Raw genomic sequence first — 27,097 nt, 5'->3', positions numbered from 1 at the left:
CTGGTACAAAAACAGGCACATAGACCAACGGAACAGAATAGAGATCTCAGACATAAGACCACACATCTACAACCATCTGATCTTCAACAAAGCTGACAAAAACAAACAATGGAAAAAAGACTCCATATTAATAAATGGTTCTGGGATAGCCAGCTAGCCATTTGCAGAAAACTGAACCTGGAACGCTTTCTTATACCATACACAAAAATTCAACTCAAGATGGATTAAAGACTTAAATGTAAAACCCAAAACTATAAAAACCCTGGAAGACATCCTAGGTAATACCATCCTGGACATATGAACAGGCAAAGATTTCATGACAAAGACACCAAAAGTAATCGCAACAAAAGCAAAACTTGACAAGTGGGACCTAATTAAACTGAAGGCTTCTGCACAGCAAATGGGACTATCAACAGAGTGAACAGACAACCTACAGAATGGGAGACAATATTTGCAAACTATGCATCTGACAAAGGTCTAATATCCAGCATCTACAAGGAACTGAAACAAATTTACGAGAGAAAAACAACCCCATTAAAAAGTAGACAAAGGACATGAATGGACACTTCTCAAAAGAAGACATACATGCAGCCAACAAGTGTATGAAAAGAAGCCCAATACTACTGACCATTAGAGAAATGCAAGTAAAAACCACAGTGAGATACCATCTCGCACTAGTCAGAATAGCTGTGATTAAAACGTCAAAAAATAACACATGCTGGTGAAGTTGTGGAGAAAAGGAAATGCTTATACACTGTTGGTGAGAGTGTAAATTAGTTCAACCATTGCAGAAAGCAGTATGGAGATTCCTCAAAGAGCTAAAAGCAGAGCTACCATCTGACCCAAAAATCCCATTACTGGGTACATATCCAGAGGAATAGAAATCATTCCACCCTGAAGACACAAGCATGTGAATGTTCATCGCAGCGCTGTTCACAATAGCAAAGACATGGAATCAACCTAAATGCCCATCAATGGCAGAGTGGATAAAGAATAGGTGGTACATATGTACCATGGAATACTATGCAGCCGTGAAAAAGGAGATCGTGTCTTTTGTGGGAAAATGGAGGGAGATGGAGGCTATTATTCTTAGCAAACTAACACAGGAACAAAACACCAAATACTGCATGTTCTTACTTATAAGTGGGAGCGAAATGATGAGAACTTATGAACACAAAGAAGGGAACCACAGACACTGGGGTCTCCTTGAGTGGGGAGGGTGGGAGGACGGAGAGGAGCAGAAAAGGTAACCGTTGGGGCTTAGTACCTGGGTGATGAAATAATCTGTACAACCAACCCCCGCGACACGTGTTTACCTGTGTTATAAACCTTCACATTACCCCAAACCTAAAATAAGAGTTAAAAATAAATAAATAAAAACCTGCTTACAACAAAGGCTGAATGGAGCTCACAGCCAAGGCAACCTGGAAGGGCGTCCCGGCTGGCTGCTCCCAGCTCGGCTGAACTCTAAAGTTGTGTTTTGTGCCTCAACTTCCTCCTTTGGGTCCACAGAGATGTGCAGCCCAATGAAGGGTGGTGGCCGAGGCGCCCCCAGGGCCCAGAGCCTCCTCTCCCGCCGTGCCTCCCCCTGGCACCTCCCAGGCTCAAACCCCGAAGCTCATCAGATCTTGTTGCTCGGGGTTTTTCTGGAGTGTGGTCTCCAGACCCCTCTCCCGGAGGGCAGTGGGTGAAGCAGAAAGTTCCCGCCTGGATCCTATCATTGCTGGTCTGTCTGAGGACCCCCGTCCTGGGGCCTCTCCAGGGGCCCCACCTGTCCACCTCATTGCCATAACCCTGGAGTTATCACAGGGCTCCTCATGAATAACAGAAGACACTCCCCTCACTCAGAACTTTCCTGGGGTCATGGAACCCATTCCACACACACCCCAACAAAACCAAGTGTGTTTCACAAAATAACACAAATAAAGAAAAGAGGGACAAATTCCCGGGGCAAGGGGCACTAGCTGGGTGTGGTGGCGCACACCTGTAATCCCAGCTACCTGGGAGGCTGAGGCAGAAGAATCACTTGAACCTGGGAGGCAGAGGTTGCAATGAGCCAAGACTGCGCCACTGCACTCCAGCCTGGGCAACAGAGCAAGACTCCATCTAAAAAAAAAAAAAAATAGTGCCAAAGGAGCAAACTAAAACTCTCTCTGCAGGAAGATAAAGTAACCCTAGGCCTCAAGAAATTTCCAAGAATACTTTTGCAAACATAGTAGCCAGCACACAATTTAAAATAATCAGGCACTCAAAGAGAAAAGATCACACGCATAAAAGCCGGCAAGAAACAGGAGACGCGTGGGGCCGCGGCTCAGGGAGGTAAGAAACAGCAGACAACAGGAGAGACGCGTGGGGCCGCGGCTCAGGGAGTTCTCAGACAGGCTTGTGAAGGTGACCTGCGCTTGCCCACCATGCTCAATAACACACAGGAATCAGTCACTCAAAACCAAAGTCCCTGGAACTTCGCACGATTTTGAGCCTTAAGGAATCGATTTTGAGCCTTAAGGAATCGACGACGGGACCTGACTCAGAGGACAGGCAGCTGCAACCTTTGTTCCCTGAATGCAGATCAGCCTTGCCTTGACCGACATTGTTTTGTAAAATGTAGAAAACTTAAGGCGTCAGGAAGACCCTCCCTCTTCCCTGCTGATCTTCATTAGAGATTAACTCCCCTTTCTTCCCTGACTGACACAAGACTTCATGACTACCACATAGTGTAAGGCTGAATGCTAAATATACTCTTTTAAAAGGAAAACAGAAAACAAAGTATAACTAATCAAATTGCTATCACTCACAAGCCAGCCTTGTATGAAAAATGTTGTAATCCTTTTAAATTTCTCTGTTTTCTGCATATATAAGGGAGACCTTAACTTTTCAGCTTCAGAGCACTGACCCCATTTCTTTGGAGTCTGTGTTATCCGGATGGCTATTTTCAGCTTCACACTTGAATATACTCTTTTAAACTGGATTCTGATCCTTTTGATGTTTAAGAGTTGACAGACATAGAAACTAAGGTTGAGAATTTTGGCAGAGAATCAGAAACTATCAAAATTTTAAAATAAATAAAAGGTCTGAAAAAGAAATACTGGAAAAAATCCAATGAATGGGTTTAATGGTAGATTAGCCATAAAGAGAGTTTGTGAACTGGAAGATGGACCATCTGAAAACATCCAGAATAAAAGAATAGAGGGCAAAAGACACACAGTGGAGCGCATGCAGATCCATCACACGTGTGTCCCTGGAGTCCACGAATGCCGGGACAAGCTGAGTGGATCTAGCACACATGTGTCCCTGGAGTCCATGCATGCAGACACAGACTGGGCAGATCTATCACACGGGCGTCCCTGGAGTCCACGAATGCGGGGACAAGCTGGGTGGATCCATCACACGTGTGTCCCTGGAGTCCACGAATGCTGGGACGAGCTGGGCAGATCTATCACACGTGCGTCCCTGGAGTCCACGAATGCTGGGACGAGCTGGGCAGATCTATCACATGTGCGTCCCTGGAGTCCACGAATGCTGGGACGAGCTGGGCAGATCTATCACACGTGCGTCCCTGGAGTCCACGAATGCTGGGACAAGCCGGGGTCCGAGAGAGGGAGAACAGGAGGGAACACTGAAACAGCATCTAATGACACAACGGTGAAAACTTTCCCAAACTGAGTAAAAACACAAGCCATGGATTCCAGCAGGTCTACAAACTTCCAACTAATATAGAATAGAAATGAAACAATACAATAATAACCGATACAAAATAAGTCAGAACGAAAAGGGAGTAGAGAAGAAGTGGAAAACAGAAAACACTTAACAAATGGTAGATTTACGCCGGGTGCAGTGGCTCACGCCTGTCATCCCAGCATTTTGGGAGGCTAAGGCAGGTGGATCACCTGAGGTCAGGAGTTCAAGACCAGCCTGGGCAATATGGCGAAACCCGGTTTCTACTAAAAATACAAAAATTAGCCAGGCATGGTGGCACATGCCTGTAACCCCAGCTACTCGGGAGGCTGAGGTGGAAGGATCACTTGAACTCAGGAGGTGGAGGCTGCAGTGAGCCAAGATACGCCACTGCACTCCAGCCTAAGTGACAGAGTGAGTGAATCTTTGTCTCAAAAAAAAAAAGAAAGAAAAGATAAGGGTGAAAATCAGTGAGTTATACAATCATCTCAAGAATTTAGAAAAATAATAACAAATTAACCAAAACTAGAGGAATGAAATCATAAAGATAAGAACAGTGGCCAGGCGCGGTGGCTCACATCTATAATCCTAGCACTTTGGGAGGCCGAGGCAGGCAGATTGCCTGAGCTCAGGAGTTCAAAACCAGCCTGGGCAACACGGTGAAACCCCGTCTCTACTAAAAATACAAAAAAATTAACCAGGCATGGCGGCGCGCACCTGTAGTCCCAGCTACTCAGGAGGCTGAGGCAGGAGAATCTCTTGAACCTGGGAGGCAGAGGTTGCAGTGAGCCGAGATCGCGCCACTGCACTCCAGCCTGGGCGACAGAGCGAGACTCAGTCTGAAAAAAAAAAAAAAAAAGATAAGAACAAAAATTAATAAAATAAAAAATATATATCCTTTAAAAGCGTTCATAAAATCAATACGGTCCTGGCAAATCCAATCCAGAAAAAAGAAAGAAGGCACAAGCAACAAATGTCAGGAACTGGGGGGCTATTCCTTCAGACCCTACAGACATTAAAAGATAAACAGCAGATAGATAATAATGCAAGTTGATGCCAATAACTTGGAAAAGAGAGAAATTCCTAGGAAATGTGAAAGCTTTCTTTTTTTAGAGATGGGGTCTCACTATGTTGGCCAGGCTGGTCTTGAACTCCTAGCCACAAATGATCCTCCTGCCTCAGCCTCCTGAAATGCTGAAATTATAGGTGTGAGCCACTGTGCCTGGCCTGAAAGCATCTTAATAGTTGTATAAGTATTCAATAATTGAATTCATAATTTGAAACCTTCGTATTTAAAAACAAATGCCTTTAGATCCAGTGATGGCCTCACCAGAGAATTCCACCAGACATTTAAGGAAAAAAATAACAGTAGTTTTACTAGAACTCGAACTCTTTCAGAGAACAGAAAAAGAAGAACACATCCCAATTATTTCAGGAAGAAGCATAACCTTGATACTTACAGCTAACAGGGACATTATAAGAAAGACACATCACTGGCCGATGAAAATAAATGCAAAAGTTCTTACACAAAATATTAGTCAACCAAATCCAGCATATTGAGTAAAGACCCTATATCACAATCAGATGGAAGGAATGCAAAATTAGTTCAACATCAAACATTTACCCATGTAATCTAACACATTATCAGAATATGAGGGAAAGTCACATAATCATCTTAGTAGATGCAGAAAACACATTTGATAAAATTCAGCGCCTATTTGTGATTTAATAGAACACTTGGCAAATTAGCAAAAGGAGACTTAATTATTATCTGCTAAAGGGAGTTACAAAAACCTGAAGCAAAATTACACTTAATGGTGAAATGGAAAGCTGGCCTTCTCTCCCACTGGGAACTCAGCAGAGTGGACGATCGCTACACCTGCTATTTCCTGTTGTTCAGGAGGCCCTGGCAGGGACAGTGAGGAGGAGGAAGAAAGAAACATGAGAAGGATTAGTAATGAAGAAGTCAGCCTAACATTATTCTCAGATGATATGGTTGCTTACATGGAAAATCCAAAGCAATGCGAAGATCAGAATTAATAAGCAGGTTTAGCAAAGTTGCCAGATACAAGGTCATTATACAAAAACCAACTTTATAGGCCAGCACTAAACAGAAAATAAGTGCTTTGCAAAGATAGAATCTACCGTAGCACCACAAAATATCAGATATTCATGCTAAACATAATAAAAGATGCATAAGGCCTTTTCACAGAAAACTACAAAATATCATCGGGAGAACACGACGGTAATCTGAACACGTGGAAGGAGATGCATGTTCACGGGTGAGGAAGCTGTGCAGGGTCAGCGCAACCCCAGCCATACTCCGGGGCACATGACATGCTGCTTCCAGGTGGGGCAGAAAATGCAGAGGACCGTGGGCAGCCAGGACCTTCTTGAAGAAGAATGAGGTGGGGGAAGAGGCAAGGGTGGGCTGTGTGTGGAGACTTCTGTGGCCGTTGCAGAACTGACAGACTGATGGGAAAGGATAGAGTCTAGAAACAGACTCACACCCGGGCACATTCGACCCAGCAGAAGCCAGGCTGGCAAAACGGAGGGTGAAGGGCACCTTCCCAACGCCCGCCCCCGTGCCCGGCCATCGCCAGTGCAGGGAAAACAGGAACTTCATACACGCGTGACCTAATACCCGGCAGCCCCACTCTAAAGATGGGCCCAACAGAAACACAGGCACCTGAAGAAAAGATGCCCCTGTAGCTTCGTTCCTAAGGCCCCAAATCTAGAAGCCACCCGAGTGCCCACCAGCGCGGAAAGAGAACCTCCACTGTGGAGTATTGATGTCATTTAATACAATCCAGTAACAATAATCAATACATTACTACTACCCATAACAACATGGTTGAATCTCAGAGACACTGAGGAAAAATGCACGCACACACAAATACACACACATACACACACAAATACACACAAATACACACAAATACACACACAAATACACACACACAAATACACACACACAAATACACACAAATACACACACATACACACAAATACACACACAAATACACACACACAAATACACACACATACACACAAATACACGCACATACACACACAAATACACACACATACACACAAATACACACACACAAATACACACACATACACACAAATACACACACATACACACACATACACACACACAAATACACACACACACACACAAATACACACAAATACACACACATACACACACAAATACACACACATACACACACATACACACACAAATACACACACACAAATACACACACACACATACACACACAAATACACACACATACACACACAAATACACACACATACACACAAATACACACACATACACACACAAATACACACACATACACACAAATACACACACAAATACACACACATACACACAAATACACACACACAAATACACACACATACACACACAAATACACGCACATACACACACAAATACACACACATACACACAAATACACACAAATACACACACACAAATACACACATACACACACATACACACACAAATACACGCACATACACACACACAAATACACACACACACAAATACACACAAATACACACACATACACACACATACAAACACACACACATACACACACAAATACACACACATACACACAAATACACACACATACACACATACACACAAATACACACACACACAAATACACACACACAAATACACACACATACACACACACAAATACACACATACACACAAATACACACATACACACACAAATACACACACATACACACACAAATACAAATACACACATACACACAAATACACACACAAATACACACACATACACAAATACACACACATACACACAAATACACACATACATACACACACATACACACAAATACACGCATACACACAAATACACATACACATACACACAGACACAAATACACACACGTACACAAATACACACACACAAATACACACACATACACAAATACACATACAGATACACACACAAATACACATACACACAGACACACAAATACACATACACACACATATGCACACATACACACACAAATACACAGACACACACACAAATACACAGACACACACAGGGGGACGGGGCTTCCGTCTGCTCCCAGCTGCATTGGTTCCCTGTGGGGTGAGCCTGGCAGGACAGGGCCAACCCACCGCACAGAGACAAAGTGAGGAGACCGGGTTGCCGCCAGAGCCACAGGGCAGCTTCCTGCAGAAGCCAGTCATGGCCCACGGTTCCTGCGTGCCGGCTCCCATCTCTAACACGAGCACCGCCATTTACTTCAACATCTACTTTTTTTCTTTACTAAATATCTGATTTATTAAAATTTACGTGTGTATTTGTTGCAAAGTGTGGTGAGGAGTCAACAGAAACTTGGGCATAAAAATAATTCATCGTCAGATACAATCTGGGCAAAAACCAGATGGCGACGATGCGTCTAAGGAAAAATGTTAGCACGAAGATCTCGGATGTTAGAGAAGAATGTGTTTACGGATTCTTTAAGTGACTGACAGTAGGTATCAAAACCATTTTGGCATTTAGCTTCCTAGATACATTTACAGGAGTGGCTAACAATTTTATTTCAAAATGTGAGTATTTACATCACACCAGAAACGACATTATTTGCCATTATTTACATGTCTGGATTTTTTAAGAAACATAGATGTTGACGTCAACATGTGTGAGTGGTTTGGCAGCTTTTCAAAATTGTTTTAGGGAAAACGAGAGCCAAGGCCCTGAAGACCCCTGCTCCACCCGCCTCAGCACTCAGCCCAGTCCAGCTGAGCGCCGACTGCGGGAGACCGAGTGAGAAGGACAAGGCCGATCCTGACAGCGTCCGGGTGTGACAAGGGCCCGGTAAACCCTCGGAGCAAGGTCTCAGGAGAAGCATCTGGGAGTCCTACCCCAGGCCCCTCATGGAGGAGGGAGGGTGGGCAGGTCCTGGGCAGGGAGGGAGGAACCAGGTTCCTCGCTCTAGCCAGGAGCCGCAGTTCAGGCTGTTGCCTCCAGCAGAGGGGAACGTGTGGTGGGAAAGGGCAGTGGGGTGGGGCAGAGGATGGGTACAGGCCAGGGTAGAGTTGGAAGTGGACAAAAGTGCCACCAAGTCAAGGCCCTGGACCACGGACCTGATCGTGCAGCCGGGAAGCCCCTCAGAATTCCGACACCACCACAAGCGTCCTCAGGAGGAAGCCTTGCCAGCACATGCTGGGCACACAGGGCTGGCACTGAGAGGCAGGAGGGCTTGATGAGGAGGCTGTTCCTTGTGGCTCACGGAGGGCTCTTGGCTGTTTCCGCGTGGCACCCAGAAGCTGCTCACCAGCTCTAGAAGACGTGGGGCGTTGAATCCAGACCCTGGAGGAACTGCGCCCTCGTCCAACATAACTGAGGCGCCAGGACATGGGACCGACATCGCGCCCTCTGCTTGGGTCAAAGCTTTATCACTGCAGGCGAGTGTGAGGGCACCTGGGACGACTCGCAAAACCTCTGGAAGTTCCCACCACTCCCCAGAACAACAGAGACTAAAGCCCACAAATCTTTAAAGGAAAGCAGCAGGTGGGTAAAAGAAAGAGCCTGAGGCCCCTCCCCATGCGCCCACGTGCCCACGTGCCCAGCCCTAAGCAGAAGCAGCGCTGAGTGGCCCAGGTGTGGGAAATGCCTGCTGAGGGGTTTTAGGCTGCAACAGCCGAAGCTGACGCGGCCAACTCCAGGAGCCCGTGAGTTCTGCATTTTACCGATCACATGCACGTCTTTCCAGGAGTGCTTGCCCCGTGGCTGCCCCCCACATTATGGGGTTACCTTTGCCCCCATTCAGTGTCTATGTCCTCACCTCTAAGCCTGTGAGGTGACCTGAGCACTCGGTGACAAAGTCTTGTGCTTGTGGGGTCCTTGGTGCCTTCCCTTTGGGGTCACGTCAGCCCGGTGTTCCCCCAGAGGCACAAGTCTGGGTGGCAGCTGAAAGGCGTCAGGGGCACATCCAGGCCTGACAAAGGAGGCGGCCCCAGCCCTGCAGCAGAGGGCCCAGGAGCGCAAGGGCTCAGCTCCAATGTCCAGGTCTGAGCACCAGGGTGCGGGGGGACCAGGTTCCTGGAGCAGAGTCTGCCTGGCACTTCGGCCTCCTTCCAAGACAGGGACGGGGGCGCTGCAGGCCCTGTTGGGGCCCACAGAGAGAGCTCAGGGACAGCTGGCTGAGGCCACACTCTGTGACATTCCTCCTCTCCAGCTCCACCCCACCCTACCTTGGCTGCTGCCCAAGCTTCCGAACACCCAAGGATGGGGGAGGCTGCACCTGACTGCTGACTCGCTGGACCAGGGTGGGCCCCAGGATGGGCATTTTCAATAAGGTGGGGCTGCCTGGCTGGACGCAGGGAGTCTGCCCAGCACCTTCCCCACTCCCAGCCTCGGGCTTCAGTGCCCACCTGGCTCCCGGGGAGCTGAGCCCCTGAACTCCCTGCCAGGCCGGAGTGACAGCCCGGGTGACCCAACCCAGGGACAGAGTGCTGGGATTCAAGTCGCTGAGCACACTGCACCCTCCCACTCTGCGGTCAAAAGCCCTGCCTCCTTCAAGCAAGGAGCATGTATTAAGTACCTACTGTGTGCCTGGCCAGCCACACGGAGGGGGAGCTGACAGCCTGGCCCCGAAACCGCCCCTCTCCTGTGGGAGTGCTGGGGGCGGCCAGGGAAGGTGAGATTCTCCTCCACCCTCCCTGCCCCTTGGCCGAGCTTGGGGCTATCTATCCTGGCTCTTCTCCTGACTGCGGCCCAAGGGGCCGGGGTCACCCTGGCGCTGAAGAAAGCCCCGGGGGGACTTTGGGGCAGGAAGAGGTCAACCAAGAGCCCCAGGACCCCCCAGGGTCCCCCAGGACCGGGGAAGGTCGGGTGCCCCGTGGGTCTCTCCGACGCCTCCAGGTGGGGATGGGGCACCGTTGTTGCCCCATCCCCAACACCCCCGGGCTCCGAAAGACCCTCGCTCAGGAGGGACCCCGGCCCAGCGACCGCCCCGCCCCCTCCCTGGCCCCGCCCCCTTCCGGGTGCCGCCCCCCTGCGGCCCCGCCCCCCACCCCGGGCGCCGCCCGGCCCTGCCCTGCCCAGCGCCTCTGCAGAGGCCACCCCGGGACTGCGGCAGCCCCGCCCGGCGGCAGCGGGGGTGGGACGGGGGCGGTGGGAGCCGGCGAGGGGGTCGGCCCATCTGAGCTTTCCTGGACGCCGGCTCCGCCCCTCGACCCTTGGGGCCCAGGTGAGGCGCAGACCCCGTGGCTCCCCGCGGAGGCCACACGCCTGGCTCCGCCCCCGGTGCCTCCCCCAGGAAGGAGCGACGTCCCCTAGGCGCCGGGTCCGGACAGCGCCGCGCAGCCCCCGCGCCCCCCGGGCCCGCCCAGTATCCTTGCCCGCGTACCCCGGAGACACTGCGGCAGCGGCGGGCGGGCGGGGGCGGGCGACGGCCGGGCGCGTCTCCATGGAGCCAGGGCGCGCGTAGCCGAGCCCAGCCCAGCCCAGCCGGAGGCCCCGGGGGCGGTGCGCGGCGCGGCCGCAGGATGCAGGCCATGGACCCGGCCGCGGCGGATCTCTACGAGGAGGACGGCAAAGACCTGGACTTCTACGACTTCGAGCCGCTGCCCACCCTCCCCGAGGACGAGGTGAGCCCCCGGCCCCACTGGGGGGCCCCTTCCGCCGCCGAGGGGTCCGCGGAGAGCGCCCGGGGGGAGGACCCGGGAGGGGCTGTGAGCTCCCGCCTCCCCAGGCGCCCTCCTTGGCCGAGGGGGTCCCACCGCCGCTCTCAGCCCCCGCGTTAGGATTTTCACCCGGAGGGGACAGCACCCCCGAATGCGCACGGGACGGCGGCGGGTGGGCAGCCCCTGCAGAAGTTGGTGCGCGGTGGCTCCTGGTGGAAACCCTGGCGGGACAGTGTGGGGGCAGTGAGGAGGACGGAGGGGGGTCTGCTTACTCCCTGCCGGGCCCCAGGAGGCCAGCGGGGCGCAGGGCAGCAGAGCCCAATCAGGCGCCGCTCAGGAGCTGGGGGATGAGGTCCCCGGAGCTGAGGTTCAGGAGCGGGGGGTGGGGGGAGCGCTGGATGACTGCCCCCCGAGACTGAGAGCTGCTTCCTGCTCTCTGGTTCTGCGGGCCTTCACCCAAGACCCCCCTACCTCGCAAGGTGCAGAGGGGCTCTGCTTGCCATCTGCATACCCTGGCGCTTCTGCTCATGGACCGCCCACCCCACAGCACCGGCTGCCCAGACCCCACCTTGGCTGGGTCTGACCCTATAGCTCAGCTCTGGCTTGGCTGGGATGGAGTGGACAAGCCCGGCCCGGAAGCATAAGAGGTGGCCCCCAGGGGATGCAGCAGCTCCCAAAGGGACCCTCATCCTCCAGGGATCCGAGATCTGCCAAACCTCCAACAGGCAAGAGCCCAGACGCTGGGCGCCTGTGTCTCCGGGTGACAGCGTCGTCACCTGCAGCCATTAGTGGGATGTTGCGGCGCCCTCCCTTTAAAGCCGGCCGAGCAAAGCTGGAGCAGGGAATCCCGGCTGCAGCAGCCCCGGGCCTGATCCCGTCGCAGTCCCCACCCACTGCCCCAGGGGAGTGGGCTCTGAAGGGACCGGGAGTTTCTGCTGTGGAAGCACCGTCCTTCTGGGTAGGTTCAGCCCCAGGAGGCCCTCTGCCTGGCCACCTAGAAACGGCTGAGGCTGTGCGGGGGTTGGCACTGCCCCCGCCCCCACCATGGCCTGGATTTGGTGCAGTTGAAGGCTGCAGAGAGGAGCAGCCAGGGGAGTCAATAAAGCTTCGAAGATCACCGCGGCTCTGACCGAGAGGCAAGGGCAGCCCGCAGCCTTCAGAAACGCCCCAGGACACATCCCAGGGTATCTGTTAGGAGGCCGCCTCCTCATCACTCTGGGAGGCCGCCCTGAGGACGCAGCTCTTCCCACAGCTCCTTCGTGCATCAGAGGCCTGAGCCTTGAGGGCCTCCCCGCGCCGCACACGGAGGCAGCAGCCGGTGCCACGCACACAGAACACGCCGCGCCAGGCGTGAGCCCACTTGGAGCCACAGGCTGTCTTTCTGCACGCTCCCTACTCCCGCTCCCCACCCCCACGCACACACCAGTGTCCTCCAGCCGGCCAGACAGCTCCTGCCCAGCACAGTGCTGGGGTGGGGGGCTCCATCTTGTGATGGCCACCAAGGCCTCCAGATGAACTGTGGTGCCGCCGAGTTAGCAGCGTGCAGTGGGAACGTTCAGCTGGGCCCTTCGCAGACACTCCTGGAAAGCATCAGGGGTGGTCCCTGGCCCAACCCTGTGCCCAACACTGAGCCCAACACACCCCGTGTCTCAGAACTCCCCTGGCGTTCAGACTCTGCTTCCCGCACGTGTTTGGCTTGAAAGGTTCTGAAATCTCCATCGGGGCACGTGGCTGCACCTGACTTGCATCGGAAAACTGTCCTGGGTGAGGTGAGGGCACGGTGAGGCTGCATCATCCTCCCAGAGTGCCGGGAAGGGCAAGGGTGCAGGGCAGCTGCCGGGAAAGCGCGGTGGCGCCGGGCCCAGGACACATCCAGGCTGCGTAAGATGTAGGAACTCACTCATTCTACAGCTAATTATAACGGCTGGCTCAACGATGGGGTCAAGAAATAGACCCCTATGGACACCCACCGGAGCCCCTGGAATGTCCCTCCCTTGACATGGTCCCAGAGAAAATCCAAATGACTGCTGAACATGTGAAAAGATGTTTGCTCATTGCAATCAGGGAAATGCAAAATACACCCCCATGAATGCCTTCCCAAGACCGCCAGGCTGGCAAGAACTGAAGAGCGGACAGCGGCGTGTGCTGGCAAGGACGACACAGCAGCTCTCCCTCGCGCCAGTGGGAGGACAAATGGAGCAGCCTCTTTGGAAAACAGCCCAGCATTCGCTGGTGAAGTAGAAGGCACCAGTGCCCTGTGTCCCAGCAACTTCACAATGGTGTGGGCCCCAGAGACACGTGGCCGTGCATGTGTGAGAACACTCTCAGCTGGAACCCACCAGAGCATCAGCAAGTGGGCCAGCAGGTTGGATCCCTGGCCACCTGCAGGCGGCACCGCTGGGTCAGTACAGGCAAAGAACCACCAGTACACAATAGACAGGGAGATGTTCTGTGGGGGTGATGCAAGGAGGGCTTCCTGGAGGAGGTGTCCTGCCTGGGATTCCCATGAGATTTCAGCCACTGTGGATGGGGATATGGGATCTGGGGCAGAACAGTGCAATACAGGCAGAACAGCGGCTGCAGAAGAGGCACACAGGCCAGGTGGCCGGAGTCAATGGGTGGGCAATGCAGGCTGCCCCATGGGGATTCAGATGAGACGAAGAGGGTGCACCGGTTTGGGTGCCAGAGCAGGACGTGTCCCGGGCCCCTGAGAGGCAGGCAGCACCGTCATCCCTCCCGGAGTTCAGCAAGTTCCTCCCAGAACCTCCTGTGTGTCGGTGTCAGGCTGGGCTCAGAATCTGAGGCTGGACAGGATGCAATTGCTCCCCGGAGGGGCACACAGCTGGGGGCTCCCGGTAAAGAAGAGGACATTCCCGCTGCAGGGTCCATGTGACATCTGTGCCAGGACGAGCTCAGAGCAGAAGGCACCTCGGGAGCTGAGGTGGTTTTGTGGTGGGGGCCTGGCAGTGTGGAGAGAGCTGCCAGGAGCCCTGGGGATTGGCAGCCAGTGCTCCCAGCAGTGATTGGAGTTTTGTATTGGTCCTGTTAGAATCCCACGGCTGAAAAAAATCAGCTGGTCATAAGACAGTGTATTTGAAATGCGCCACATGATCTAGGCGTCCCTGTGTAACCCTGGCTCGAAGTCTGCCTGGCAGTGTGGCGGGGGGTGTGGGAGCTTTCTGAATGCACAGGAGCCCCTAATGGGGACCTGCCATGAGATAAGGGTCCTCACTGGGAAGCGTGCCCTGCCCTCTGAGACCCAGGGACTGGCTGCCCTTTGAGACCCAGGGACTGGCTGATGTGCTGCTGCCCTGAAGAGCAGCCCAGTCTGGGGGTTCATGTCCACCTGCCTTCCCGAATCCCTCCTCCCACCTGGGATGGGGTGGAGTTGGTGGCCACACAATTGCAAAGTGGGGACGAGTCTTTCCTGCCCTGCAAGGAACAGGTCTTAAGTGGTCCCCGCTCTCAGACCTACCCCATGGCTCACCCAGGCACGCCCTGCTAGGGATGGTGAGGGGCAGGGTGGGTGGTCGGTGGCCTGGGCTAGGTCATGAAGAACCCTCTGGGCCTGCCCAAGAGGCTGGGTCTGTGCCAGCAGACGGAGTCACTGAAGGCTGGCCAGCCACGACAAGGTCAGACTGTGTTGGCAGGGGCAGGAGAGGCTGAAGTGTGGAAAGTCACGAGGCCCCAGCCTGCCGTGGGGCCCTCATGGGTGCTGGGCAGGCAGGTGTGCAGGAGGAGGCGCTGGGCAGACAGACAGGCGTCGGCCAGCCGAGGGCGGCGTTGCTATTCACAGCACGTCACCTCCTTCCCAAGTGTCTGCCACAGCCCATTAAACTGTCGAGGCCACCTCGGCAGCCCCGCAGCCCAGCTGGGCGTATTTTACTTGAGCACGAGGCTTCCTGGCCTAGCTGTGGACTTGAACCCACCTGGTAGCAAGGCTGAGAGCCCCGGGGTCTCCAAGGGCCCCTTCTGGAGGTGACTACAGGACGCCCAGATAGCTCCTGACCTCGAGGGTGGTCGTGGGGGTGTCTGCTGGGATGCGGGGGGCGCCCCACGGACGTGGGATCCCCAGGCTGGTGAGTGCTGCCTGTGTCTCTCCCAGTCTCTCTCGTCCTGTCCTGGCCTCTTAGGCTCATCTGACCCCCCCTCGCTCACCCAGCCACTGTGGATTCGGGCAAGGGGGGCTAATTCCTCTCACCTGTGCCAGAGCAGGGTGGAGGCTGCAGGTCCCAGAGGGCAGGTGACCCAGGGCCCAGAGTTCAGGCCTGGGAGCCCTCAGCACGTGACAAGACCCCCTGGGTGGCCGGGGGACCCCGCTGTCTCAGGACCCCGTGTGAGCAGAAGCCCACCCTCTGGACAGCCCCAAAGAGGCTGAGACGATCCTGTCCCTGAGGGGAGGCTTCAGCCACAGACGCCATGGAATTCACCGCTAAAGTCATCCAGAGAATCTCCGACGGAATTCAGACACGCCCACCTCTCATGGGTGCTGGGGCTCCAGGTGTCCACCTTCCCTGAGGGGAGGAGGGGCCTGCCCATTGCCAGGCATCTCCCCTGCAGGTCTGAGCAGGAGGGCGTGCTGTGTGTGAGGGGTGGCCCTGCTGGCATGGCTGGCCTGGGCTCCCTTCCTGGGTCCACGTGTCTCGACACCACTGTGTGAGCTGGCGGCAGGCCCCTGACCTATGAGCAACAGCCAGAGGCACCCCAGGGCCCCGCAGGGGGACAGGGACCGGCTCAGACGCGCATCATGCTGACTCCCTTCCTCCTAAGCAGCACAACCTACGCGGTCCTCAGACTTATTTACCGCTTAGTGCACGTCTGTGCCCGTGTTTGCAGGCATGTGTGCGTGGGCACGTTGCACTGTGTGCATGTGTGTGCCAGTGCACAGGAGTGTGTACATATGTGTGTGCCTGTGTGTGCAGGTGCATGGGTATGTGCATGTATGTGCATGTGTTTGTGTGTACACAGTGCCCAGGTGCCTCTTTAACCAGCCCCACAGGCGTCGCTGGGAGCTTCGGGCTCCCTGGAGTCCTGAGGAGTCCTGGGCGGTGCTAAGAGGGCTGCAGGCTTGAGCCCAAATCAGAAACACCTTTGATCAATCAGGGACCACAGGAACGGGGTGGGGAGATTCCCGCCATAGAAAGAGCTGGAAGGGCCTGGGAAATGATGTCATCAAGCCCCTCCCTCGACCGCAAGAAGGAGATGGACGGGATGTGCCAGGACCCCACGAACAGACGCAGACCCAGCCCCATGGCCAGGCCCCACCGGGCGCCCGTGCCCTGATCCCGTCATTTGTTGGCCTCCTGCTTTGGTTTGAGCCCTTCGTCCCTTTCCTGTGCCTGGGGGGCCTCTTGCAGTGCCAGCCGCTGGGGCAGGGCAAGGGGACCGGAGGTGGGAGGTGCCTCTCAGGACATCAGCCCAGTGGCGCCGGTAGAGCCAGAGCCGCCCTGTGCACTGGGGGAGAGGGGGAGCCAGGGATGGGGGAGAAGGGGCCTCTGCCTCCTCGTCACCTGCCCCGTCCTCCGAGGCCCTGTGTACAGAGCCTTTCTTAACCCCAGCCACCCCCCTCCTACCTGCACATGGGGTGCCCTGGCCGGGGAGCAGCACACTCAAGAGAGCCTTCAGCTCCATACTCTGGAGTGCGTGCAAGTGTGGATAGTGCAGCCTTGTGTGTTCCTGTGAGGGTATGTGCACCAAGTGTGGGAATGGGTGTGTGCTGGTATACGTGTCTGAGTGTGCATGCATGTGATCAATGTTAGGCATGTGTGCGGTGGCATGTAGTATGTATGTGTGAGGTGTGTGTGTGCATGAGGGTGTTCTCAGTGCATGAGTGTGTGTGTGTGAAAAGGATGGAACTGTGTGCACACACCTTGCACCAGTGTCTGAGTGTTACTATGTAAGCGTGCCCTGTGTTGGCGTGTGTCCGTGTGGGTTGCATGTATGGGGATGCGTGTGTCTGTGAGGGTGAGCACACATGTGCTAAGTGGGTATGTTTGTGCGTGTGCATGTTCATTCAGGGTGGGTGTGGGTGTTGGTGGCAACCATCGTGATCACAGCCGAGCCCTCACGGAGTCCAGGAGCCCACTTGGATTTGGAGGTGAGCCCACATGGGGGCAGCCGAGCCACGTGGAGGGAACCTACGTGACTGTGTCCTCCGTGTGAACTGCCTGGAACAAATGTTGGCAGCGTGTGTGGTTGTACGTCGTGTGAGTGTGTCAGGATCACGCCCCATTAGCTCTGCACGAGTCCACAGCTGGGGATGTCCACTCCGTCGCCTCGCTCATCACCGGCAGCCTCCACAGGCCGGTCCCGCCGTGAGCCTGCGGGGTCAGAGGTGCCCCATGGAGCAGGTGACCCAGCAGCTCTGGCTGAGCCTCCGGGAGGAAGGCCCCGTGCCCAGGCTCCAGGAGCAGACACCTGCTCCGGGCAGCACACCAGTGGTGCCACCAAATGTTCTGTGGCTCTGACGTCCAGGGAACAGCAGGACGACTCTTGAAACAAAATGAGACATGGCCTGAAGCCCTTTCCCTGACACACGCGTTGAAATACTGCCACGAGTCGTCCGTTTCCCCAGGGAATCATCTCGGTGGGGGTGCCGGGGCCTGGCTGGGGGTCCTGCCGGGCTCACGGCCAGGGCCTGTCTTGGCAGGAGAACGTGTCTCTGGCTGACATTCTCTCCCTGCGGGACCGCGGCCTCAGCGAGCAGGAAGCCTGGGCCGTGTGCCTGGAGTGCAGCCTGTCCATGCAGAGTGTGGCCCACGCCGCCATCTTCCAGAGCCTGTGCATCACGCCCGACACCCTGGCCTTCAACACCAGCGGGAACGTGTGTTTCATGGAGCAGCTCAGCGGTGAGGCGGCGGCAGTGGCGGCGGGCGCGTGGGGCGGAGGTGCCTTTCAGGGTGGATATGAGCACTGGCTCTGCCGGAGTGGATGCTGGGGGCATGCCCGGACCCGGGTTTCCTGTGGACACCTCTTCCTTGGGAGGGACTCAGGCTGGAGAGTGGCTGAGGGTCCGTGAGGGTGCCTGCTGTGCCAGGGCAGTCACGCCCACCCTCAGATGCCAGAGGGACACTTGGCCCGCCCTGAACCCCCTCCACTCAGGACTTCCCCTAAGGGCAGGCTGTGCACCTCTTCTGTCTCCCCTGGGCCAGTCCCGCCTGCCCTGCTGTGAGTGGGCGCAGGCCCGGGAGGGTGGGACGCCCGTGCCTCAGTGGGCCAGCTGCTCCCACTGCGTGGCCCCTGCCCAGGAGCTGATTTTCCCTGGTGAATGTCTTCAGCTTCCTTCTTGGGAAAGCGGTAGAACCCTTCCCTCTTCCACTTTGGAACCCATTTCCCACCATAACTGTTAAGGAGCTGATTTCCCTTTTTCATGGCCTAAAATGGTCTGGGGATGCCAGGTCTGCGGGGAGGGGACCCTGGGGACACGAGGTCTGTGGGGAGGGGACCCTGGGGACACCAGGTCTGCGGGGAGGGGACCCTGGGGACACCAGGTCTGCGGGGAGGGGACCTTAGGGACACCAGGTCTGCTGGGAGGGGACCTGGGGCCGCTCCCCTCCAGGCCCTTCCCGGCTGGCGGGTTCAGGTTCGCAGGTGTGACCAGAAGCCTTCTCTCCTTGCTCTCCTCCCCAAGACGACCCTGAGGGTGCCTTCGTTCCCCCCGAGTTCGATGTGACCGGGAACACCTTTGAGGTAAGTGCCGGTGAGGGTAACGTGCCACGCCCCACCTTTACCTCTAAGGTGGCCTCTGCCGTTAACTCAGAAACGCACCTGCCTTGGGGCGACCTCTGCGAGTGGCCTCTGGCCAGGAGCAGAGCCACTGCTGCCAGGTTCACTGGGCCATAGGGACGGCCTCTGGGGCACACCTGCTTCGTCCCCTGCAGCGTCCTCTGTGGGCAGCACGGACTGTGGGTTCTCTGTGGGCAGCACAGACTGTGGGTTCTGTGGGCAGCTCGGACTGTGGGCAGAGGCTTTGGCCACATTTGTCATCATTACCATTTTATAGCAGGTTTTCTGGAATGCGAGTTTACTACACTTAACATGTTAAAAGTGACCAAAATGACCAGTGGTGATCGGCGGGGAATCACAGCTCCTCTGAGAGAGTTAGCAGCCGGGCCACTCACAGCCTCTGCAGAGACAAGGCCTCCAGGCACAGCTCCTGGGCATGGGCGTGGGCGTGGGCCACCCTGGGGGCCTCACCAGCAGAGTCATAGAGGTTGCTGCTCCTAGAGCAGACCCCGTGCAGCCCCTCAGGGCCCCTTTGCGTGGGACGAGTCGGGCAATGGCAGCCCAGCGCCTCAGGGTCAGCACGTGTGTGGCGGGCTGGAAAGGGGCAGAGTCACCCTGGGGCGTTCAGGCTCGATCAGTCCATCAGGCTGGGCTCTGTCCCTGGGCAGGGAGTGGCCCATTGGTGGTTCCTACTGTCACGAAGCCCATGGGCAGAGAAAGTAAAGCGATCCTTAACAAATAACAAGTAACTAGGAACTCAACGATCTTCCCAATAAAAGCCCATCAGCTGTGTCATGACCTTAAAATTTGACCTTGAAAGAAGAGTTTGGGGGCTGGACATGGTGGCTCACTCCTGTGATCCCAGGAGGGAATCTCTGGGAGGCCGAGGCAGGCAGATCGCTTGAGCCCAGGTGTTCGAGACCAGCCTGGCCAACATGGCGAACCCCGTCTCTACTAAAAATACAAAAACTAGCCGGACGCAGCGGTGCACGCCTGTGGTCCCAGCTACTCGGGAGTGTGAGGCAGGAGGATCTCTTGAACCCAGGAGGTCGAGGCTGCAGTGAGCCGAGATGGCACCACTGTGCTCCAGCCTGGCCGACAGAGCAAGACCTTGTCTCAAAAACAAGGAAAGAAGAGTTTTGGGGATGGCTCCCCGTGCCCTGCTTACTTTCACTTTGAAACAAGGGAGGCTGGAGCTCTTCGCCCTGGGAGGTGGGCAGGGTGCCCCAGGAGGCCTCTGCTGCGGGGCTCCTATGTTTTAGTGCACCCCAGTGTCCATAGCCCAAGTCCCTGCAGCACGTGGCCTGGTGGCTGTGACACGGCGCGTGGCATGGCTGTGACGCGGCACGTGGCATGGTGGCTGCGATGAAGCGCGTGGCCTGGTGGCTGTGATGCGGCGCGTGGCCTAGTGGCTGTGACGCGGCACGTGGCCTGGTGGCTGTGATCCCTGGTGCACGTGAGGGAGTTTTAGTTTTGTGCTTGCGTTCCTAGTCACGTCATAATCCAGCTCAGACCTGGACGTGACCTCAGCCCAGCCCGTGCCCGGCCCCCCGACTCCGTGGTTCCCCCATGGGACTCGCATTCCTTCATTTTCATCCTGTGTTGCATGTTTCTCCAAGTCCTATTGTTTCATCGGCACCGTTTTTAACTTTCTGAAAAGAGTTGAGGCCATCTGTGATCTTCTGGGACTTCCTTTTGTGTATTTCTTGTTAAACTTCATCTGCAGAGCACTGTGTGGCCGTAATGTGGCGCCTACTGCGTGTTATCCTGTCGGGTGAAACGCTACATTTAAATCCCCGCTTGTGGGGGGACCAAGGGGTACTCAGGTGTTTCCTGGTGTGTACACCAAGAAGAGATCTGGGCGAGGTGCGTTCCCAGGAGGAAGTGTGGCTCGTGGGACAGATGGACATACATCTGTTCCTGGAACCCCCCCCAACCATACTCCTGAGAGCACAGTGTGAGGATCGCTGGCTCCTGCAGGACGTGGACGTGGCAGGGGCCTGGGGTCTGGCCTGGGGTCTGGCTTCTGCAGGACGCAGGTGTGGCAGGGGCCTGGGGTCTGGCCTGAGGTCTGGCTCCTGCAGGACGTGGACGTGGCAGGGTCCTGGGGTCTGGCTCCTGCAGGACGCAGGTGTGGCAGGGGCCTGGGGTCTCGCGCACAGGACGGCACCGTGCTGCATCTCCTTCGTGCGTCATAGGGGATGTGGGTGAGGAATGCCTCTCCAGTGAAGGTTTATAACCCTAAGAAGTATTGCCTGCCCCAAGAGCGTTTGCTTATGTGAGTTCTGTCTCTTTGTGTTTATGATGCTGTAAATTAAAACCAAGACATTTTAACTTATCTATTAATTCATTTAAAAATCACAATACCCACTGCATGTTAACATATATAACGTTTTTATGAAGAATATTTTTCCCTCCAAAATTAGCGAGAAGAGTGGCATTGGGTTGCATATTTGTAAATTTTTCACGTCTGGGTTGTGGAAAACGCCTGGATTTTCATGGCAGCTTCTGCATTCAGTCGCCTGTGATATCACATCACATGGCCCCAGCCCCAACCCCAAGCCCAACCCCAGCCCTAACCCTAACTCCACTGTCCGCTCATGAGGGAATGAGAATGACCAAAGGCGAATGCCACGTTGGCATCATTACAGGAAGAGTTTAACCTCTTGAGCCACACTCAGAGAAAAGCTGGCTGACGGCGTCCTCTGCTGAAAAGTAGTTGCTCGATTTTAATATAATCAAGTGTTTTAATGCTTCTTCTACTGTTAGGGTCTAACCTTCACAAGAATCCTTTCCCGTTTCAAGGTTGAGCCGATAGTCACTGATATTTTCTACCAAGAGTTTTAAGTTTTGTTTCACATTTGGTCCACCTGAAGTTAGTTTAACGTCGTAAACTTTTGCTGTTAGGGGTCTTAGGTATCGTTTATTAGATTTTCCCCAGGAATGTGATATTTTTTGATTCTATTCTAAAATTCATTGTCCTCTTTTTGTTTTGTTTTGGTTTCGAGGCAGGGTCTCGCTCTGTCGCCCAGGCTGGAGTGCATTGGAGCAATCACGGCTCACTGCAGCCTCCACCTCCTGGGCTCCAGTGATCCTCCCACCTCAGCCTCCCAAGTAGGTGGGGCTACAAGCGTGCACCACCATGTCCAGCTAATGTTTTTAAATTTTTTTAGAGATGGGGCCTCACTCTCTTGCCCAGGCTGGTCTCGAACTCCTGCCTTCAAGTGATCCTCTCTCCTTGGCCTCCCAAAGTGCTAGGGATAAAGGCAGGAGCCCCTGGCCCCGGCCGATTGTATTGTCCTCTTTTTAATTGCATTTTTCTGTTTGCTTGTTGCTAGTCTACAGAAATGCAATGCACTTTTTTTTTCTTTCGAGACAGGGTGGAGCACAGTGGCGTAGCTCACTGCAGCCCCAAATTTCTGAGCTCAAGCAATCCTCCCACCTCAGCTTCCTGAGTAGCTGAGACTGTAGGCACACACCACCGCACCAGCTCATGTTTTCATCTTTATTTTTGTAGAGGCAGGGTCTTGTTATGTTGCCCAGGCTGGTCTTAAACTCCTGGGCTCAAGTGATTTTCTTACCTTGGCCTCCCAAAGTGCTGGGATTACAGGCATGAGCCACTGTGTCTGGCCACAATTCACTTTAGTATCTTTATTTTATATCCAGCCATCTTGCTAAAGTTTTTTTTGATATTTCTAATAACTTACAGATGATTTTATTTTCCCTATTTAACTGATCGATCACTGACAAAGAAACAAGTGTTGGTTCCTCCTATCCGATGGTCCTGCTACAGGTTTTCCTTCCTTCTCTTACTCGATGCAGCAAGGAACAGCAATGAGTCTTGGAACAGAAGCAGTGTGAGGCTGAGCACTGTCCCATCTCAGGGAGAAACTGGCCACTCCCCCCATCCCCCATTCTAAAAAGAGCGCTTTTCACCTTCCTCATCCAGAATGGCGCCCGCTCCACCACGAGTCCCTTGATGCAGAGTTTTATCGTGAGTGTGTGTCAATTTTACAAGATGTTTCTTCTGCATCCTGTGAGATGATCCTTTAATTTTTTCTTAAGATTTTCATATTCACATCTTTCTTATATCAAATCATCCTTTCTTACATAGAAAAACCTAAATTGGCCAGGTGTCTTGCCTTTCGTAGACACTGTTTAATTTGATTTCCTAATGCTTGCTTCAGATTGTTGTGCATATTGGAGTGGACTGGCGATTTTCCATTTTGTTGATGTTTTCACCGGCCTCAGGATTGTTCTAATCCTGTATAGGCAGCACCCTCTCCCTTTCTTTGTCGTGTTTATATAAGAATGGGACGATCTGTTCCTTGAAAGTCAGGTAAAACTTACAGGGCCACCTGTTTTCTTTAGGAAAGATTTTTAACTACTGCTCAGTTTTTAATAGCTACAGGACTGGCTGGGCACAGTGGCTCACCCCTGTAATCCCAGCACAGGGAGATCTGGGGAGGCCGAGTCAGGAGGATCACTTGGAGACCCGAGTTAGAGACCAGCCTAGGCAACAAAGTGAGACCCTGTCTCTACACACAATTTTAAAAATTAGCCGGGCATGGTGACATGTACCTGTAGCCCCAGCCACTCAGGAGGCTGAGGCGGGAGGACTGCGTGAGCCCAGGAGTTCAAGGCTGCAGTGAGCCGTGATTACACCACTGCACTCCAGCCTGAGCAGGGGAGTGAGACCCCACCTCTTAAAAAAATAGTCACCGGACTGATCTCTGGTGTTTCTTACTGAGTCAGCTGTGGGTCTTCTTTTTATGTTTGTGAAATCTCTGGCCTTCAGCTGCAGGTGCTGTCCTCTTCAGCTGCTGCATTAGCTGCAGGTCGCCCCGATTCTCTGATTGGACAGTTAATTTGTGCTTTCTCTTCTCGGTCTTGCTAGGAGTTTAGTTGATTCATTTTTCTGAAGAGCCTCCTCTGTGTCCCATCTACTCTCCTGGCGTGTCTGTGTTCTCTTTTCCATTGATTCTTGTTTCTCATTCTCTCTTTTCTTCCTTGTTCTGAGTTTAGGATCCATCCCTTTTCTAACTTGAGCTTGACATTTAGGTCATTGGCTTTCAGCTTTTCTTCCTTTCCGATATCAGTAAGAGTACTTAAGGCTATGAATGTTCCTCAACACGTAGGCTTTGTTGCATCCTATGAGTTTGCCACATAATGTTTGCATTATCATTTCCTTCTAATTTTTTTTATTTCTACTGGGATTTCTTCTTTAGCCCGAGTTATTTAACAATGTGAACAGATTGGCTTTTTCTTACTTTTTATTGAGATATACATGCAGAAAAATGCATATATCACAAACATACAACTTGATGGATTTTCACACTGAACATCTGTGTAAACAGCACACAGATGGATGGCAGCAGCTCCTGCCTGTCCCCCGGGTCACTGTCCAGACAGCATAGAGCAGAGGTTGCGGTTTTCCTGTTTTTGTGCCTCCTGTGGGCAGGCGGGCTCGTGCAGCACTTGCCTTTGGTGGCTAGTCCTCCACCCAGCATCACGGGTGTGAGATTTATTCTGTGTGGCCATGGAAAGCATTTATTCCCAACAGTCGTCTCTAAACTTCCAAACACACTAGGGCTTTTATGTGTCATTTTCATTCTCTTCTTAACTTCTCCAGTCTCCACCCCATGAGGCTCCCCTCTCCACCCTGCTGCCCTGAGTACCCATGGGCTCCAGTGGCCCGGCCTGGAAGACTCCGACCCCTCCCCCATTGCTGGCCTGTTTGCTTGGCATTCATCCACGACATGCAGGCTTAGCAAGTGTCTGGGCTCACAGACAGCAGGGTGAGTGGGGTCCTGCTTCTTGCTGGTTCTGGTCTACACAGGTGACAGACTTGATGTGAGACCCACAGGCTGGGGATCCAATAATGCTGGGATGTGAGAATGGGGCCCCAAGGCTCTTGTTTGCATCAGAGGCCTCCAGAGGCCACTGTGAGAAGGTGGAGTTTAAACTGGGACCTGAGGTTGAGTAGGGTTCACTAAATGAAGATGGGGAACTTCCAACACAGAAGGAAGGGCAGTGAGTGGGAAGGTTGCTGATACCACCAGGTGTGTAGCAGGCAGTGTCAACCAACAACCAGAAGGTTATTTGCTGAGTTATTTTCTAAATAAATGGATTGATGGTTGGAGCATAGATGATTGATGATGGATGAGTGGAGGGATGGATGAGTGGATGGCCAGGTGGATGGATAGGTGGATAGGTGGGTGGATGGGCAGGTGGATGGATGAATGGACAGGTGATGGTGGATATGTGGATGGATGGATGGGTAGATGGATGGGTGGATGGACAGATGGATGGTTAATATGTGAATGGATAGGTGGATGTGTGGATGGGTGGGTGGATGGGATTATGAACAGGTAGGTGGTGGATATGTGGATGGATGAGTGGGTGGATGGGTGGATGGTGGATATGTGGATGGATGGGTAAATGGATGGGTGGGTGGATGGGTGGATGGTGGATATGTGGATGGATGAGTGGGCGGATGGGTGGATAGGTGGATATGTGGATGGGTGGGTGGATGGGTGGATGGACAGATGGATGGTGGATATGTGGATGGATGGGTAGGTGGATAGGTGGATGGACAGATGGATGGTTAATATGTGGATGGATAGGTAGATGGGTGGATGGATGGTGGGTGGATGGGTGGATGAAAAGGTAGATGGATATGTGGATGGATGAGTGGGTGGATGGGTGGATGAACAAATGGATGGGTGGGTGGATAGATGGGTGGACAGGTGGATGGTGGATATGTGGATGGATGGGTGGGTGGATGGGTGGGTGGGTGAATAGGTAGATGGACATGTGGTTGGATAGATAAGTGGATGAATGGGTGAGTGGGTGGATGGGTAGATGAATGGATGAGTGGATGGATGGGTGGGTGGATGGTAGATGAACAGGTGGATAGGTGGAAAAGTAGATGGATGGGTAGATGAATAGGCACATGGATGGGAGGGTGGATGGTTGGGTGGAAGATAGATGAGTAGATGAATGGGTGAGTAAATGGATGGGTAGATGGATGGATGGATGGGTGGATGAACAGGCAGATGGATTGATGAGTGTGTGAATGGGTGGGTGGATAGATGGGTGGAGGATGGGTAGGTGGGTGGATGGGTAGATGAACAGGCAGATAGGGATGGATGTGTGGATGGATGGGTGAATGGATGGATGAGTGTGTGGATTAGTAGAAGACGGATGGGTGGAGGATGGGTTAATGGATGGGTAGGTAGATGGGTGAATATGTAGATGGATGGGTGAGTGGATGGGTGAATGGACGTGTGGATGGGCAGTTAAGTGGATGGATGGGTAGGTGAATAGATGGATGGGTGGGTGAATGGATGGATGGGTGGGTGGATGGTTGGGTGGGTGGATGGATGGGTGGGTGGATGGGTGGGTGGATGGATAGGTGAGTAGATGGATGTGTGGATGCAGGGATGGATGAATGGATGGATGGATGGGTGGGTGAATGGATGGGTGGATGGATGGATGGATGAACGGATAGATGGGTGGGTGAATGGATGGGTGGATGGATGGATGGGTGGATGGGTAGATACATGGATTGATAGGTGGATGAACAGGCAGACGTATGGGTGGATTTGTGGATGGATCATGGGTGGGTAGATTGATGGAGGATAGATGGGTGGGTGAATTTGTGGAGGATGGGTTGATAGATGGGTGGACATGTAGTTAGATGGGTGGATGGATAGGCGGATGGATGGATGGTGGATGGGGGATGGGCAGACAGATGGATGGATAAGTGGATGGATGGGTAGATGGATGGGTTCCAGGTGCCTGGATGCAAACAAAGGGGAATGGAGGGAAGGAATGAATACCCTGGCTTTCCGTGTGGTATGAAGCTAAGTTCTATTCTCAAGGCTGAGGGAGTCACTGTTGAGAGCATGATCCCAGGGGGGTTGTTGCTGGTCTCCTGCCCTCTGTGTGTGCAGTGCCTGGTAGGCACATGTGCAGTGG

At 53.7% G+C, this 27,097-nt stretch overlaps 2 protein-coding genes across 4 annotated transcripts in view; one reads left to right on the top strand and one right to left on the bottom strand.

The window, feature by feature from the left end:
• Positions 1 to 3,113: 3,113 nt before the first annotated feature.
• Positions 3,114 to 7,584, bottom strand: LOC134732299 (uncharacterized). Of its 3 annotated transcripts, XM_063616237.1 has the most exons (3): positions 6,184 to 7,584; positions 4,393 to 4,514; positions 3,114 to 3,628 (listed from the first exon to the last, which is right to left on the bottom strand). In XM_063616237.1, the coding sequence occupies exon 1, from the start codon at positions 7,567 to 7,569 to the stop codon at positions 6,475 to 6,477; it is 1,095 nt and encodes a 364-aa protein (XP_063472307.1). In that variant the 5' UTR covers positions 7,570 to 7,584; the 3' UTR covers positions 3,114 to 3,628; positions 4,393 to 4,514; positions 6,184 to 6,474. The 3 variants fall into 3 exon arrangements, with proteins under 3 accessions (XP_063472307.1, XP_063472315.1, XP_063472324.1); XM_063616245.1 differs by lacking the exon at positions 4,393 to 4,514 and having other exon boundaries at positions 3,114 to 3,572; positions 5,136 to 7,584; XM_063616254.1 differs by having other exon boundaries at positions 3,114 to 4,514.
• Positions 7,585 to 11,157: 3,573 nt separating this feature from the next.
• KNDC1 (kinase non-catalytic C-lobe domain containing 1) overlaps positions 11,158 to 27,097 on the top strand; it is a 63,561-nt gene continuing 47,621 nt past the window's right edge. Inside the window, exons 1-3 of the mRNA XM_055244697.2 lie at positions 11,158 to 11,353; positions 18,039 to 18,237; positions 19,020 to 19,078. Coding sequence (XP_055100672.2) covers positions 11,252 to 11,353; positions 18,039 to 18,237; positions 19,020 to 19,078 — 360 coding nt within the window. The 5' untranslated portion in view covers positions 11,158 to 11,251. The remainder of the gene's footprint in view (positions 11,354 to 18,038; positions 18,238 to 19,019; positions 19,079 to 27,097) is intronic.

This window comes from Symphalangus syndactylus, chromosome 2 (genome assembly GCF_028878055.3).
Source record: "Symphalangus syndactylus isolate Jambi chromosome 2, NHGRI_mSymSyn1-v2.1_pri, whole genome shotgun sequence".
Classification (NCBI taxonomy): Eukaryota; Metazoa; Chordata; class Mammalia; order Primates; family Hylobatidae; genus Symphalangus; species Symphalangus syndactylus.
Note: the sequence above shows the minus strand (reverse complement) of the source record. Positions and strands in the feature narration are given on the sequence as shown.